At 39.3% G+C, this 17455-nt stretch overlaps 1 protein-coding gene across 1 annotated transcript; it reads left to right on the forward strand.

The window, feature by feature from the left end:
* Positions 1 to 416: 416 nt before the first annotated feature.
* Positions 417 to 15602, forward strand: gnrhr4 (gonadotropin releasing hormone receptor 4). Its single transcript, XM_037682883.1, has 3 exons — positions 417 to 932; positions 14848 to 15052; positions 15142 to 15602. Exons 1-3 carry the CDS (start codon positions 417 to 419, stop codon positions 15600 to 15602), a joined length of 1182 nt encoding a protein of 393 aa, XP_037538811.1.
* The last annotated feature ends 1853 nt before the right edge of the window (positions 15603 to 17455 follow it).

A 17455-nucleotide genomic window follows, 5' to 3' on the forward strand; every position in this document is an offset into this window, starting at 1 on the left:
GCCCTCCCCTCCGGATCACAAGGAACCAGCACCTCAGAGGATGGATGAAGCAGACTGAAGCAACAGCTGCGGAGGAAACACCAGCTCCAGGTGAGATGTTGCTTCACCCCTCTTAACCAGTTTATTAGATTTTATTGGTTTATTCAGAAATAATGCGGAAAACTGCAGATTAATACAAGTTAATTACCTCTAATGGTTTGCACCTTTATTCTTTTTCCCCCCAATCAGCCAAGCTTTAAGTCATAATTACTCCTAATTGCTTCTTAATAATAAAACGATGCTTTGACTGAAGTTTCGTTTCTGAAAAGGTTCAATTCCTCCTTTTCTCCCGGACTTCAGCTGCAGATGGGGAGGGAGGACGGAGTTTAGCAGGACTCTGTGTCCACCTGTCCCGTCCCGGAGGGGAGACCCGGACCATGTTCCACCAGCTGACGGAGCAGGCGGGGAACAGCAGCTGTCAGGGAGCAGCCTCGGACTGCAGCTGGAGCGCGGATGGAGACGCGCTCCAGCTGCCCACCTTCTCCACGGCGGCCAAAGTGCGCGTGATCATCACCTTCTCCCTGTGCGCGCTCTCGGCCGTCTGCAACCTGCTGGTGCTGTGGGCCGCGGGCAGGGCGGGCAAGCGCAAGTCCCACGTCCGGATCCTGATCATGAACCTGACCGTGGCGGACCTGCTGGTGACTTTCATCGTGATGCCGGTGGACGCGGCGTGGAACATCACGGTGCAGTGGCGGGCCGGGGACGCCGCCTGCAGGCTGCTCATGTTCCTGAAGCTGGTGGCCATGTACTCGTGCGCCTTCGTCACCGTGGTCATCAGCCTGGACAGACAGTCCGCCATCCTCAACCCCCTGGGGATCACCGAGGCCAAGAGGAAGAGCAAAATCATGCTGTCTGTGGCGTGGACCATGAGCGTGATGCTGTCCCTCCCTCAGGTAGGAGGAGAACACCTCTGCACATCAAACTTCTCCAGTTCTCTTAATCTTAGCAGGAGGAGAATAAAACCAAGCTCAGAGAAGCTCTTAACAAGGTTAAAAAGAGTTCATGGAAATTATGAAATAAAACATGAAGAAAGTTATCCTTAGTTAAATCAATCGGTGCAGTTTGAAGGAGTTTACTCCAGTAGTTTTCCAGATATTGACTTGTAATTCTGAAATGCGGGCATGCACTCGATGTAAACAAAGCACTCTGAACCCATCAAACAACTAACTGAAGCTCGAGTCATGTGACCGACCAGGCTGATTATAGTCTGTGTAGGTGAACAAATGAACATATGTGATTCAGTAAGACTACAAGATGAGGTCACAGGTCAACGGTGATTAAAAAAAAAAAAAAAGGTGCCTCGTAACATAAAAATCTATGCATTTTCTCAATTTTGCATAACATTCATTTTCATTCAGAAAGATTTAATTGGCTCCTTCAAAAGTCAACGCAGCCCCCGCATTGTTCAGTTCAACAATTTAGTTGCAAATATTACACCTAAACCCTAGGAACTTGTGATCACTGTCCATGAAGGGATTGGTCCCAGATGCATGCAGGCATGAGGAGTTTGAATAAAATAAAACTCATTTATTATATAAATGACAACAAAAGGTTGATGTGGCAGCAGCAATTCACTAAACACAGGAGAGTACAGGAGGGAGCACTGAGACATGTGGCAGGTGTCCAACACAATGAAGAGATGGTTTAAATAGAACGGAGGGTGAGTGGAAAGTGATCACACCTGGGTGATTACTAATTGAAAACAGGTGTCTGACTGAAGAACAACTGAGGCCGAGGGTAAAATGAGAACAAGAAAACAGGAAGCTGCACCAAAACACAAAACAGAAGAATGAAACATAAACCAGCAGGAGAAATAAAGCTACAAGATAAACTAACTAAATAACTGGAAAAGCACAGACCTGCTGGATTTATTTCCATCCTGACTGACCCTGAGATCACAACCTTTGACAAATGAGAGCACAGATACGTGACGACACATTAAAATTCTTGGACCTCTTGATCCCAAACAAGCTCTTTCAAAGACATTGACCTGTTTTCAGTCACTTGCTGTGTCTGTAAACAAACACATGCAGGGGTTGGCATCTTGATTTTGCTTATAAGTTTTAAAGTTAGGGACATGTTAACCATCATCAGGAGGAATAAAATGTGTAGATTTATGCATTTTTTTCTGGCAACGAGTCCGTTTAAATTTTTCATATGACAGGAAGAAAACAAAACCGATGAAAGCACATCAAATGTAACTGCTGAAAGCTCCAAACCGAGGTTGAAAGGAGCTGAAACTGGGCCTGGAGGTCTTTCATTAATGAGAGATGCAGAACCTTAAATGAGGCGGCTAAATTAAATCAGATCTCTGATCAGGTGCAGTATGGAAATACATCATCATCCCTGCAGGATACAAAAATTAAGAAGAATAACAGCTCATTAAGTCTCAAACCATCCAAGAGCTCAATAAAGAAACATCAATTTACACAGTTTGATGTAAATTAGCATCAACCGTGCAATGGGTCTGGAAAAATAACGTGTTTTTAAGTATTTCCACTTAAATTAGCAAGTACCAGTTCTACAGAGAAGGTATGTGTATTTTGAGAACCCTGACATCTAAAAATATTTGCTCTGATTTAGTTTTTTTCAAATAATATGCATAAAGTTGTGTAAATTAATCTTTACAACAGGTGTTGGAGGATTTTAATATTTTACCTGATCGTCTAATCACACAAGTTCTCCCTGCTTAAAATGCTTTCCTAATAAATAAAATTAAAGATGAATATATATATATATATATATATATATATATATATATATATATATATATGATGTTTTTCTAACCTTTTAGGGATAGTTTTCTTGTGGTTTATGAACAATTAACATCTTACCTGGTGTAGATAGCTCTTTGAATGACCTCAGTTCTGATTGGATCGATGAGCTTTGAGTTCAGCCAGAACCAAAAAGGACTGCCATCACTTAAATCACCTCCAGAGTCAAAAACCTTCAGAGCTTTTCATGAAAACATCACCAAAAATTCTGCATTAAACAGATTTTCAACCATAAATCTCACGTTGTTATTGCTAAAAGTACCCAAGGACACACTGAAACTGGAAATGCACCAGCCAGCTGCTGCTGCAATCTATTTATTTTTGTAAATGACCACAGGATTCTGTGTTAACATCCATGTAATGCCAATTTGAAGGATGAGGTTTATAAAGGAGTGTTCACAGGAATCACAATAAAAGCTTTGAGACTGGAGCTGTTTTAAGGCAGCTGCAGTTTACTTTCACTCAGACGAGTCATTAACTTGTCACTCCGGTCAGAATTAAATTCCATTTCTCCAAACTGAGGCTGTTCACAGAGCCATATCTTCAACAGATAAGATGATCATTTCCACAGAACCCCACTTCAGAGGATCTGAACTAGCTCCTTAACCAAGAGCGGCTTGTTTATTTAAAATAATCGAGCGCGACCCAAACCAAGCTTTGGTCCAGTCCCTCAGCGGGCACTGAGCAGGCCAGGCCACCGGGAAATGTCCTAGTACTTCCGACAGCCAGTTCGCCCCATCCTTAATGGAACTACCTCCATCAGTTCAGTTCTTTTTGCGCCCATGCTTCACCAAAACAATCAGAAAAATATATTTATTTTTTAATGGAGACAAAACAACAGGACACTTTTTTTCACCTTGAGCTTTACTTTTAAACAAGATTGATAAATATTTTGAATTCTAATATCACAGAGATATTTTTGTACTTCTGCTTTCCTTTTAGTTTCATCTTTGTTCTTGTTCTTTAAGGCTCGTGCAGTTCTTACAGGCTCATTAGAGTCGAGGCAGCAGCTTCTCGGTTCACACAGCATCTCTGGGTGCTGTGAGAGTTTCTGCAGTAACATCTCATTTTGAAACAATGAACCATACAGTTTAAAGATCTGTTACCGGCTTATATCAAGAAAAGAGTTAAAAAGATTTACCAGGAGCTTCAAAAGGCATGGAGTCCATGCTGGATGCTCAGCATGGCATGAAGCAATAAAGAGCTAAAGGTTAATTTTTGGTTAACAATGGTGTGCCACAAGGCTCTGTCTTAGGACCCACCATCTTCAAAATCTACATAGGTAATCTAGATCAGACCAACCCTGATGCATACTTACATTTCTATGCTGATGACACAGTTGTTTATTGTTGAGCTAAAACAGTTCCTAAGGTTTTCCAGCTTTTGCAGTCCGCCTTTGACATCATCCAGTCAGATTTGTTCCGTCTCAAATGTGTCCTAAATGCCGATAATACCAAAGCGATGTTGTTTTCAAACAGGAAGTCGGTTCCAGCGGTTCTTCCTTCAAATTTTATCTTCAAGTGAACGATGCTCCTATTGAATTTGTTGATTCCTACAAATATTTGAGTATCTTGGTCAATTCACATCTCTCCTTTAAGCTCCACATGGAAAACCTAGTTAAGAAACTGAAAAGTTAAACTGGGTTTCTTTTTCAGAAACAGATCCTGTCTTACTCTGAATGCTAGGAAACACCTTGTAACTGCGACTTTCCTTTCACTCCATTGACTATGTTGATATTATTTACATGAACGCTCCTACAAGCACCCTGCAGATGTTGGACACTGTCTATCATGGTGCGCTAAGATTCATAACTGGCTGTTACTACCGTACCACCATTGCACCCTGTATTTACTGGTTAACTGGACATCATTAACTTCACACAGGCTCTCTCACTGGTACATTGTCATCTTTAAATCACTTCTTGGTCTGCTGCCTTCATACATCTCCTCCTACATGTCTCTGCGTGAGTGCAGCTACAGCGTGCGCTCTCAGGACATTATTACCTGCAGTGTTCCCTCAGTGCGGACTGAACTAGGTAAAAGGGCCTACTCCGCTCCTGTTTCCTGGAATATCTTACAAAAAGATCTGAAGCTCTCGACCTTGACCTCTAAGTGGCTTCAAACATCTGTTAAGTTCTTGGTGAAAACCAATGCAGACATGTTCCTGTCTTTAATATTCTACATCACTTTACAACCTAGCTGTTTTTGTTTCTTTTTTTAACCTCCTGAGACCCGAGCTCTAGTTTGCGATGCATTTTTCAAATATCTCCTAGATATTTGTGATTCGATGGACCTGATTTGTGTATAAATAAAGTTTCCTCTTCAAACAGGAAGTTGTATTTTGTTACATGGTTATGACAAACTTTTGTAAAATAAAAAGTCAGCAGATGGGGACAATGGGCTTATTTTACAGCACACCACAACAACATTAACAATGCTTAACAAAGTATAAAACACTACTGAACAGAGTCAAGTATAAGGTACAGCAAAGCCAGAATGTAATGTCCCCATATGTGGACGCAGGGTCTCAAGAGGTTAAATACCATTTTCTTTCACTTGTTCTTCTCAATTTGTATGCTTCCTTCTATGATCGTCTATTGTTGTCTTTGTTGTCCACTGTTGTCATCATTCTTTGTTAAAATCAGGTCTCTTGTGTAAATGAATCCCAGAGTCTCAATGGAACTAACTTGTATAAATAAACTTTGAATGAATGTAGATGAGGAGAAGCAAGGAAGGTTTATGTCTTGAAATACAACCCAAAACAACATGAAACGACTGGATGATCCTCACCGCAAAGAAAGAGCAGAAAATTATGAATGAAAATATAAACTAAAGATCCTTTGTTTCCAATTTTTACATTAAAGCTGAAAATCAATTTTTCTGCTCCGTTATGAAGCTAATCCTGAATGAGCTCACATACACATACTGTATGCAATGAACCAAGTCGTCTTTATTGTCCATTTTAAAGAACAGTGGCTGCAAACATGATGGTGAACACACACACTCAGCTAAAAGCTCTGATTTCATCAAACAACACATAAAACTCCTAATTGTGCTAATTAGAAAAAGGAGCCTATATTGGAATTTTGCTAAAAGGTGAGCTAAAGGTTAATTCAAATATCAAGTCTACTGAGAAAAAGAAACACGAGAAGAAAAGATCCAACGAAGACAAAAATCCTAATAAAAGACGGAAAATGCTGCTGGGGAACTGATTGATCACAGCTGCTCATAATGTAGTTAGTGAGAGAATAAAGCAACCCCTTAAATTATAACCATTTGAATGCACTTTGCTCATCCAACATACCTTCATCTCCTGCAGTCAGAGCATTAGGGTTGAGCTCTTCCACACGGCACTGATTTTAAATTAGTTGCTAGAAATGTGAAATTTTACAACAGACTTTCAATTTGAGCTTTTTAGGTTCTTTAATCAAACGTTAAAACACCCGTTTATTGCTCAGTCTTTTGTGATAGGATGTAAAAGTGACAACATGTTTATCGAGCTCCTTGTTGAATTTGAAGCTATATTCATTAATAACACCTTAAACTAAAAAAATATATGCTGGTGAAGATATATTTTAAAAAAAAATATATATATAAAAAAAAAAATGATAAGCAAGCCAAAGGAATGGTCCGATTTGAATGTAATTTGGTACCCAGGCAGAGCAGTGAGGGGAATGTAAATGATTGAATTTGTAATGAGTTGACACCAGAGGGTGGAGGGATCACAAGCAGAGCAATAGTGTCACCAGTAAATCAGTAAGTGAAGGTCATCGGACCCAGAGGATGCCTCAGAGATGTAGTAGACAGCATGAACAGTAATGACGGAGTTTGAAAAATGAGACTTGTAGGTTCACATGAAGCTGAGAGATTCAGTCGTACAACTGGTGACCATATGAATGTACAAATGTCTCAATTACCCCATGTTGGAACCAGAGGCCACTATTTTATTTTGTGCCAAAAACAAGGAACCTCATGACTTCTGCTCCTGCCATCAAGACACGTGAACTCATTACAACACAATGTTTCACAGCATAAGCCAGATGAACTATGAGTTCATCGTCTTGTGCGTAGGCTGGCTCTAACATAAAAGCAAAGGGTTTGGAGTGGCACTGTAACCAAGAGGCATGGACATGACAAGTGGTGTTTCATGTTCAGAGATGGGTCTGGGTTCTGCATTACCATCAATGACCATTGTGCCTGTGTATAAAGGCATCAAGGGTAGAGGACCAATCCTGACAGTGTTGTGGAGAAACACAAGAGTTACTCATGGTATAGAATGAGGAGAGGTAAGATCTGACGTCAGGTCACCTCTGTTCAGCAGGCACTGTTGGAACAGCAGTCCATCCTGTTTTACCCCTTCTGAGAAAGCACCAACCAAGAGTTGTTATTAGAGCTGCTGCCTCACAGCAAGTAGGTCACAGATTCACAACCTAGCCATGGTCTTACTGTGTAGTTTGCATGTGCGTACACAGGTATTGCAGTTTCCTCCCATAGACCAAAAACATACATGTTAAATTGGCTTCTCTAAATTGTCCTTAGGTGTTTGTGAGAAAGTGAATTGTCTGTTTTGTTCACTTCTATGTGGTCCTGTGATGGACTGGAGACCTGTCCTGGTGTACCCTGCTTCTCGCATGGTGGTCATTGGAGATAGGTAGCAGCTCCACTGCAACCCTGAATGGAAAAGCAAATAAAGAAAATGTGTAGATGGCGTGGTCCTCCAGGGACCCTCTCTTTCTCCAATCAAACCAAGCTTGGATGCCAAATCTGATCCAGTGCTGATCTCTTTACGACAGCTGAGGACCAGCTTGTCACAGAAGAGTTTTGAACAGCTGTACGACTCTTGTTCTGGACTCGATCTTGTATCCAGGCCCGAGGGAGTGCCACACCACAATGACATGGAACAAGACATCTACCCACTTTGTTATCTATTTTATGACATTGCAGTCACTACAATGCAATAATATGACCTTTCAAACTGGCAGTGTGGCGGTTTCCTCCCACAGACCAAAAACATGCATGTTAGGCTGATTGGTAACTCTAAATGGTCCCTAGGTGTGAGTGAGAATAAATGGTAAATGGACTGTACTCATATAGCACCTTTCTGTCTAATCAAGATACTCAAAGCTCTTTAAACTACAATCTATGTCCTCATTTACCCATTCATACAGCTCTCTACTAGATCTATACAAAGAACAGTCAGTGCTTTATCACATTCATACACAGATGGGAAACACATCGGAGGCAATGAGGAGTTCAGTGTCTTGCTCAGGGACTCTTCAGCATGTGACTGTTGGTAGATTTAAACCTACAACTCTTACATTGGAGGACGACTGCTCTAACCACTCAGCCACAGCCGTCTGAGAGTGAATGGTTGTTTGTCTCTTTATGTGTCTCTGTGGTCAACTGAAGACTTGTCCAGGGTGTCCCCACCTCTCGCACAGTGACTGCTGGCAACAGACACCGGCTCCATGTAACCTGAAGAGAAGAGGGTTAAAAAAAATGGATGTATGGTTTGATTTCATTTTCACCACTCTGTCTAGGAGTTTCATGTTTTCCTCAGTGAGTTGAGTTGATGAGGACAATAAACTGACTGTTACTTTATACACTGGAGCACAGTAACATTTCTCAAAAATGAAATGTTTTTTTAAAACTTTCTGGGTCTAGACTAAACTCATTTTATACGTGTGCCTTATAATGCACAAAATATAGAAACAAATATGGAATAAAGGAGATGCTAAAATGCTTTTTAAACAGGAGTTCTTTCTTGGCTTTCTGAGGAAGGTGCTGTTTTAGTTTTGCTTGATTCAAATGCAACATCTGACCACCTCATCCGTCTTGACCACTCTTTATGTTATTTCTCTTGGAGCATCTTTAGAGTCTAGAGCATTATTTCCATAGCTACATGTGCAGAACAGAAACAACTTCTTGTATGTTTGGATACCAAGATGTACAACATAAATAAAGCTTGATAAGCACAAATGCAACGAGTTTAGAATTGTTCAAAGTTCAGAGAAACTCCGAGTAAAACTGCAAACCCTGCGGATGAACCCAAACAATCAAATAAATTACGAGTCCCTTTTAAATCACATCTCAGTTTTAAGAACCAAGTTGAATCTGCTACAAAAAGTGTATTGTATCATACAAAAACTGTTTCCAGAACTAATATAGAGACTTAATGTGCCATTTATTACATTCAAACTGGATCAATTCGTCGTGATCTTCCTTTTGCTTTCCCTAAAAAAACAAGCAACCAAGTTATAGATCAATATATAAGAAACACCAGAAGCAAAGATACCACTTAATAAAAGGCACAAATACAAAAACATTAAAATAAACCTACATAAATGACGTCAAAACAGAAAGCAATTGAAATAAGCTTCTGGCAGAATACAAACAGATTTACTGTAAGTAGTGAGAAGAAACATTTACTGCACTCAGAGCCTGCTGTTACACATGAAAACTGGTGAATGTATTTTGCACCACGTTGTTGGTTTAAAGTGGTCGGTTTGGAGCAGAACTGACTTCAGATTCTGACAGCTGCTGGAAAAAACAAGCTGAGAAAAACATCCTTGTTGCCTCAGTGGTCCAGCACTATGATTCATACAAAACTCGGCCGAACAAGTAAAAGAAAGAGCAGTTAAAATAAGAAATCGCCAAACTCGTTGATTTGTTTCCTTTAGAACTGCTTTACAGATTTTTGTCACCCTTTCTGCTCAGAGTTGGTCGGGTTTTATGAAACTTCGAGTGTTCTGATGAGATTTTACTTCTCCGTCAGAGTTGGAGCGTCTTCCTTCTTCTGCTGACTGCGCAAAAAAAATAGCTTGAAATGCAAATAACCTCATCAAATCTTTTGGGTGTTTGTCTTTTAACGTTCAAAAGATCAAAAGGAAACAAGCTGATGTAAAAAAAAAATACTTTGCAAAATAACGTAATGCTGCAACCTCCCCGTTCCGAAGGTTCTCATCTCACATCAGAACAGAAAAAAGACCAGAGCTTTTGATGGAGATATTTTATAGGCAGGACTTTTTACTTACTTTTATAAAGATTACTAATATTTGGCTTAAATTCAAAAATGGGACAATTATTCAGTAGGATAGGAACCAGCTGAATGGATCTTTTTTCAGTGTTTCAGCTGTGGAAGGTCAAGGGATTAAATCTTATTTTACAAACAGGGGACGTGATAATCCATAACCTGCTGTGGAAGGATTATTCATCAGTTACAGGAGCGGCAAATATTTGTGCTCAAGTATGCAAACGTGTAGATATTTAAAACCTGTAGAGATTAGATGAATGTTCAGCTTTTTGAAACCTAATATAAGCAAATGAGCAATGGAAAGTGCTGTTGGTGCACGTTAGTGCATGTTTCTCTGTGCTGCAGTACGAAGGGGAAAAGCCTCCAGATCAGGGCTATCCAATTGGTGGCCCAGGGACCAAATCAGGCCCATGGGTGAACTCAGTTCGGCCCACCACTGTGTTCATTTTTAAATAAAACTAGATCTTATACTGTAAAACAAACTAGATGACAATAACTGCTGGATGTTCAGCCCATGAGCTCTTGGCTTTCGGTATGTGTGGCCCCCTGAGTAATTTAGTTGAATAGCCCTGCTCTAGATCTTCTTTACTGAGGCTTCTGGTCTAAAAAATGTTTTTTCAGCTCTGCTTGTTTTGAAAACACTTTAGCTCTTTGCTCTCAAATTGTAAAAAAAAAAAAAAAAGTTAAATAATACTCAAAGGCATCTAATACTATTCAAAAAGTTAGTACAGAGTAATGTCTAGTAATATGTTGCATCACTTCTGAAACAAAACAACTGTCTTTTTGACAGTAAATGGTTTCCCCCTTCAGGAATCAAGGATTCAAGGTTCTTTATTGTCATTCACATCACATGTGGTGCATGAGGTGAAACAAAACTACGTACACAGGGTCCCAGTTACATCCAACAAAAATACATATTGTAAAGAATAACAGTAATAAATTCACACATGAACTAAGAAATACGCTAAACTAAGAATACATTAAATACACTAAACTAAGAATACATTAAATACACTAAACTAAGAATACATTAAATACACTAAACTAAGAATATATTAAATACACTAAACTAAGAATATATTAAATACACTAAACTAAGAATACATTAAATACACTAAACTAAGAATACATTAAATACACTAAACTAAGAATACATCAAATATACTAAACTAAGAATATATTAAATACACTAAACTAAGAATATATTAAATACACTAAACTAAGAATACATTAAATACACTAAATTAAGAATATATTAAATACACTAAACTAAGAATACATCAAATATACTAAACTAAGAATATATTAAATACACTAAACTAAGAATATATTAAATACACTAAACTAAGAATACATTAAATACACTAAACTAAGAATACATCAAATATACTAAACTAAGAATATATTAAATACACTAAACTAAGAATATATTAAATACACTAAACTAAGAATACATTAAATACACTAAACTAAGAATACACTAAGCACTTATAGTACAAAACAATGCCCCAAACAACAGCAGCATGAACACGAGTGTGTGAGCAGATGAGGACGAATGAACACAGTAACATGAAATAAATCAGCAGCATGAGATGAGATCAGCATCATGGATAATCAGCAGCACATATCAACAACCAAGTGGCATTACAGTGATTTTTTTCACACTAATTTTCACAGTGATTATTCTGGTTAGAGATTCATGAGTCCAACAGCTTGAAGGTAGAAGCTGTTCCTCAGTCTAGTGGTTCTACACTTAATGCTCCTTAACCTCCTGCCTGAGGGGAGCGGGGCAAAAAGTGTGTGTGCTGGGTGAGTGTGGTCCTTCATGATGCAGTTGGCCCTCTTCCTGCATCTGGAGGTGTAGATGTCTGTGATGGTGGGGAGACTGACTCCAACATCTTCTGTGCAGCCTTCACCACTCTCTGCAAAGCTTTTCTTTCTGCAGCTGTGCAGCCTCCATGCCACACGTTGATGCTGGAGCACAGGATGCTCTCCACTGCACACCTGTAGAAGGAGGTGAGGAATGAGCTTCCCAGACCAGCTCGTCTCAGCTGCCTGTGGAAGTAGAGTCTCTGATGAGCTTTCTTGATCAGGCTGGTGGTGTTGTTGCTCCAGCTGAGGTTGTCATTCATGTGTACACTCAAGTACTTGTAGCTGGAGACCACTTCCACTGCAGATCCTCCTATGTTCAGTGTGAGTAGGTGTGTTTGTTCCTTCTGAAGTAAAAAAAAAGCTTCAGCTTGATTTGCAGTAGAATTGTAGTTGATTAGTTTTGCATATTGGTAAATATTTAGGTCAGATCATATAAACTGGAGCTGTACAGTTCTAGGATATGCAGTATATAATGCGGGATTGCTTTGCTGAATTAAGCAAGATCTTTTAAGAGTCTAGATGCAACATAAGTTGTTTATAGTCTGCAGATAATGTTTCTGAATAAAATGCACACCAACGTGGGGTGTGTAAAAATTATTTCTAATAAAACCAGGCGCACTCCCACTTCTGACTGAGCCGTTAGTGAGAAAAGTTTTTTAAAAAGTCTTCAGTCATCTTTCTGGAATTTATGAGAATGTTGCATCAAGTAAAGTCAGCCTCAACCATCATTTTAAGGTCATTTTAAGGTCATTTTAGGTTAATTTTAAGGTCATTTTAAGGTCATTATCTGCTTCACATTTGTAGAGAAAGATTAAGTATGATGATCTCAGTAATTTCACATTTTGTTTTCTGTTTCGCCGCATAAAGAGCCACTCAATGACACTAATGGTTTTGTCTGTGTTCAGGTATATGTGTGTGTGTTCAACTGTATGTCGAGTTAGCAAAATATCTCGTGAAAATAGTGGATGGATTTTAAGAGTTATATAAAATAAATCAACTCTCAGAAAGTAATCATCTAAAAAGTGACCAACTGCGGAGTCAAAGTCATTCAAGATGGCCGCCACAGCTAAACAAACAAAAAGGTATTTTCCTCAGCCAATTTTTTAAATATTGAACTGAAACTTGGTGGTATGTCGAATTTCCTACATTTTCAGCAGCCGTTGTCATACAATTCCCTGCTCTACTCACATTTAATCCCTTGAAGGATCTCCACTGGACGTCTAAATAAAAGTGCTGAGAGCGACGCTGCTTTTTCGGGCAGACGGGTGTTTAAATTCAAGTCACGCTTTCATCGGGCAGCTTAACTTTCTCTCAGCGCCACTGTGACGTTCGCCCTCGGTCTAAATGCTTTCGTGTCACTTCATTAAAAAACAAACTCCAACTGATTAGGAGGTTTAACAGCTGTAGGTTGGGAAACATGCCATTGCATTTTATATCTGCCTTTAATGGGTAGGTGTCACAGCTCGGTTTACCCAGTTTGAACGCACACAGCCAAAGGCTTGTTGAGTGTGACGAAAAACACAAAATGTCAAATCTCTAAAATCAGTTTCCTGTGCTAACAGCCAATTTGCTAAAGGTGACGCTGCTCCTTAAGGAGAAGCAGACAAGAAGTGTGCAGTGTGTAATGTCACCCCTGCGCCTTTCCAGAAGTTTAGGCAGGTGTGGGAAAAAAAAGTTGCAAAGTAAGAAAGCTTTCACAAACATAAATTACCCTCTACAAGCAAAGCAACCTAAACTATTGTAGGTTTCTAGTCAAATGTATAATTAATTAATTATACCAAACAAGTGCTAATGATCATTTTCATGCAGAAACATGGTGATTAGTTGAAGTGGAAACGGCAGCGTAGGAGGATGAAAAGTGGCCCGTCTCTCCGACCAAGACAGCTTTGAATCACGGGTCAAACAGCACAACGAGACAGAACGGAGGTGGCTGAAGTGCAAAAATGAGGGGCAAAGGTTTCAAAGCAGGTTCAAGGTGCTGTCGACCTTGAAGAGGCACAAACAGCCTCAATCACATCATCAAGGGTATCAGGCTGACACGCAGAGGTCATCCTCTTATCTGACCCTTCACATCCAACCGAGAATCAAGTCGCAAGTACTTGGATTTTGTCAAAGTGTGATAAATAAATACCTAATCTACGAGTCCATTGAAGGAAAAGTCCAAAATATAATCCTAAAGAATGTTTTGAAGCACTTTTTGAGCAACAACTGGTGATTGTTTTGAGCAGAAAAGTCCTAAATTGTCTCTTCCTAAACACTAACAAAGATATTCTCAATACTAGCTGGAAAATCCCAATATTCAAATGTAGCTTGAGTTTTTCTTTCAAATGATGTTAAGAACCCTCATCTATACGCTAAAACTAGGATTCTGACAGATTATAAGGGCTATGTGTTGTCATCATTACATGTTTCCATAAAATGACGAAATTACTTCTCTGCATTTGACCCATCCCACCTGAGATACACCCAGGTGGAGCAGTGGGCATGTAAACTACGTAAGTGCCCACAATTAGGGATTAGGCGTTTTGCTCAGAGACACCATGACATGTGGGCACGGCGGGGAGTCGAACCGCGACTTTCTGTTCCCAAGTTGGCTGCCCTACCTCTACACACTCTCGGTCACAGATTCAGGGGTAATCTGCATTAAGCCGTGTCTCTGGAACTTCTCATGACATCTGATGATCCAGGTATCAACATGTAGCATAAAAGCCAGCAATCTGAAACTGTGCTCAGTTTAGTTTGGCCAAATATGATTTAATCCCTGACTAAATGTGATGGGTCATAATGACGTATCAGGTCAGTTCCTTCAAAAACTGTTTGCATGAAGAGTTTATGTTGTGAAAGTGAAAGAAAGCCTCACCAAACTGATCGAATTCTGTTTTGTTTTTATTATTGGGCTTGTTGGTTGATAAAAACAGCCAATTAATATTTAATTGGACCACTATAATTAGACTCTGATTGAGTCCTCCCCTTGTGTCCCTCAACACTCAGACGCTAACGCATACGATGACACTTCAACCCCCCCGATAGAATGATGAAGTGAGAACAACAAGAGGCGTCACAAACACGTCAAACTTTAGATTATTTGAATGAGAAGAACCTCTCACCTTTCCCCTCCCTTTCTCTACAGATGTTTATATTCCACAACGTGACAATCACGGTGCCCGAGAACTTCACCCAGTGCACCACCCATGGGAGTTTCGTCCATCGCTGGCAGGAGACCCTCTACAACATGTTCACTTTCATGTGCCTCTTCCTCCTGCCCTTGGTCATCATGATTTTCTGTTACACACGAATCCTCGTGGAGATATCCAGCCGCATGGCTCAGGGTAATAGTAAGTCACGCGGGCTCATGTGTTTACTTTCATAATATCAAGCGCAGCTTCTAGAAGCTGAAATTGAAAAATGTTGTTTCTTCTTTTAGTGCACTCAAGAGATATTCATCTTCGGCGCTCACACAGTAACATCCCCAAAGCTCGGATGAGGACTCTAAAGATGAGTATCGTCATTGTGACGTCTTTCATCGTCTGCTGGACCCCGTACTACCTGCTGGGCCTGTGGTACTGGCTGTTTCCCGAGAGAATGGAGGAGACCGTATCTCATTCCCTCACCCATATGTTATTTATTTTTGGCCTCTTCAACGCGTGTCTTGACCCCATCACGTACGGTTTGTTTACGATTCACTTCCACCAAGGTCTGAGGAGGCGGCGCCACAGCTCCAACACACGGATTGAGTTAGGACAGAACGCCGGTCTTAGGCAGACTTCGTGTTTGTCGTCTCAAAGGAAGTTTTTATCAAGCGGTCACAGTACGCACACAGAGGTGAGTGACGGTGGCAACTGCAAAAACGCCTCGGGCCCAACGGTTTCAGTGACCAAGATCTAATGATGGACGGTTTGTTGAGCTTGTCAATGTCTTTTTCATCAACTCTCAATCTGCGGGTAATTTAAATTCATGTTGTGCTCATAAAGAATCAGATTAAGCTTCACCAGAATTATGCTCCATGTTGTACTACTTTCTATAAAAGTGTTTTTATTGGTAGGAATGCATAAATACAGCCCAGTACATATCTGGTAAGTACTGGGTACTTACTGAGAACTTAATGGAAATTACTTGGCACCTATGGAGACAAGGTTGTATTATGATGTGGCTTATTACCCTGCATCTACAGGGAATTTACCCGGTAACAGGGAAGTACACCATAAATACCAGGTAAATAACTGGCACATATCAAGATTGTGCCTGTTATGTATTAAGCAGTATAACATATTGCTATAATTTATATATAAAAATAAAATCAGCTGATTTGATTGTCTCACACAGGAATATTAAACATATTCCTGTACAACTCATGGTTTAATTTAAAGTTTATCTGAAGGAAGTCTAAATAAATTGTACTAAAATATGCAAAATAACTTGCCGTAGATTTTAAAATCCTCATACAAGTGCATCTTAAAAGATTAGAATATTGTGAAAATGTTTTGTTTGTTTTTTGTCGGTCGCATCAGAAAGTGAAATTCATATTTAGATTCATTACAAAGAGTGAAATATTTCAAGAATTTCTTGTACTTTTTGATGATTATGGTTTACAGATAATGAAAAATTAAACTTCAGTGTCTCAGAAAATTAGAATATTGTAATAAAGTTCCATGTTGGAAACTCGCACACTACGCACAGACCAATCCTAAACATGGGCTACAAATGTTGCATCCCTCAAGTCATATCAAGTCCATGTCTAGGATTGGTCTGTGTATAGTGTGCAAATTTCCAATATGCAACTTTAATTTTCTGAGACACTGAAATTTGATTTTTCATTATCTGTAAACAATAATCATCAAAATTACAAGAAATAAAGGCATGAAATATTTCACTCTATGTGTGTAATGAATCTATATAATATATGAGTCTCACTATCTGAGATGATTGGCAAAAATAATTGAACTTTTTCTCAATATTCAAATTTTTTGAGACGCACTTGTATTAGTGAAAATTCAGGTCTTTATTTTTAGACGTTCAATTTCTCAGGTTGGATGAAATATTGCTATTTGAAGATTAGGATTGTTTTTCTGGTTAAACAAATGTTTTCCATTTGATTCTGGTTTCAGTTATTTTTAAATGACACCTATTTATTTTTATTTTTTAGAAAGTCAGTGCTTTCAAACCACATTCATTTAAAACCCAATAAAACCAGTATAATCACATTCATTTGTGAGTGGCTCAAAGGTGCAAAATAAATCAATCTGAATGTAAAAAAAACTGCACATCTTCATTAATGTCACTTTTTAATTCTTTATCATCCAGCTGGTGCAGTGGCCTAACTTACTGTGTAAAAATAAATCTCAAGGTGAGCAAAGAATTTAATCTCTATTCATGTTCTGTGGATTGTGAGCTCAAAATCATAAGTCAGGAAGCTGTTTTATGTTTGATATAATACAGGTCAAACAATTCCAGCATCAGTTTTAACCTCCAACCTGCACACTTTAAGATACTTTGCTCCCACTGTGTTCATAAAATGTTTATAAGATGAGCTGAATTTATTTTACTTAGGCCAAGGTCTCACATGGCTGTGAACATGAGCAACCAGCAAGCTGCACACAGACATTTTTAAAAGTCATTACTTATTTTCATTCATGGCTTTGTCCTACTCCAACAAGCTACCTTTGCTTTAATGCTCCACCTGCAATACAAAGAGAGACAATCAGCAAATTTGAAAACAGAAATCAGGAACAAGACCCTCG

The sequence above is a fragment of the Nematolebias whitei genome, chromosome 10 (assembly GCF_014905685.2).
Source record: "Nematolebias whitei isolate Nwh7 chromosome 10, NemWhi1, whole genome shotgun sequence".
Taxonomy (NCBI): domain Eukaryota; kingdom Metazoa; phylum Chordata; class Actinopteri; order Cyprinodontiformes; family Rivulidae; genus Nematolebias; species Nematolebias whitei.

Excerpts from the sequence above, each read along its gene's own strand:
- gnrhr4 (XM_037682883.1), top strand. The coding sequence starts at position 417 with ATGTTCCACCAGCTGACGGAGCAGGCGGGGAACAGCAGCTGTCAGGGA. Across the intron at positions 933-14,847 it reads TGATGCTGTCCCTCCCTCAG|ATGTTTATATTCCACAACGT; the intron begins GTAGGAGGAGAA and ends CTTTCTCTACAG. Across the intron at positions 15,053-15,141 it reads CCGCATGGCTCAGGGTAATA|TGCACTCAAGAGATATTCAT; the intron begins GTAAGTCACGCG and ends TTCTTCTTTTAG.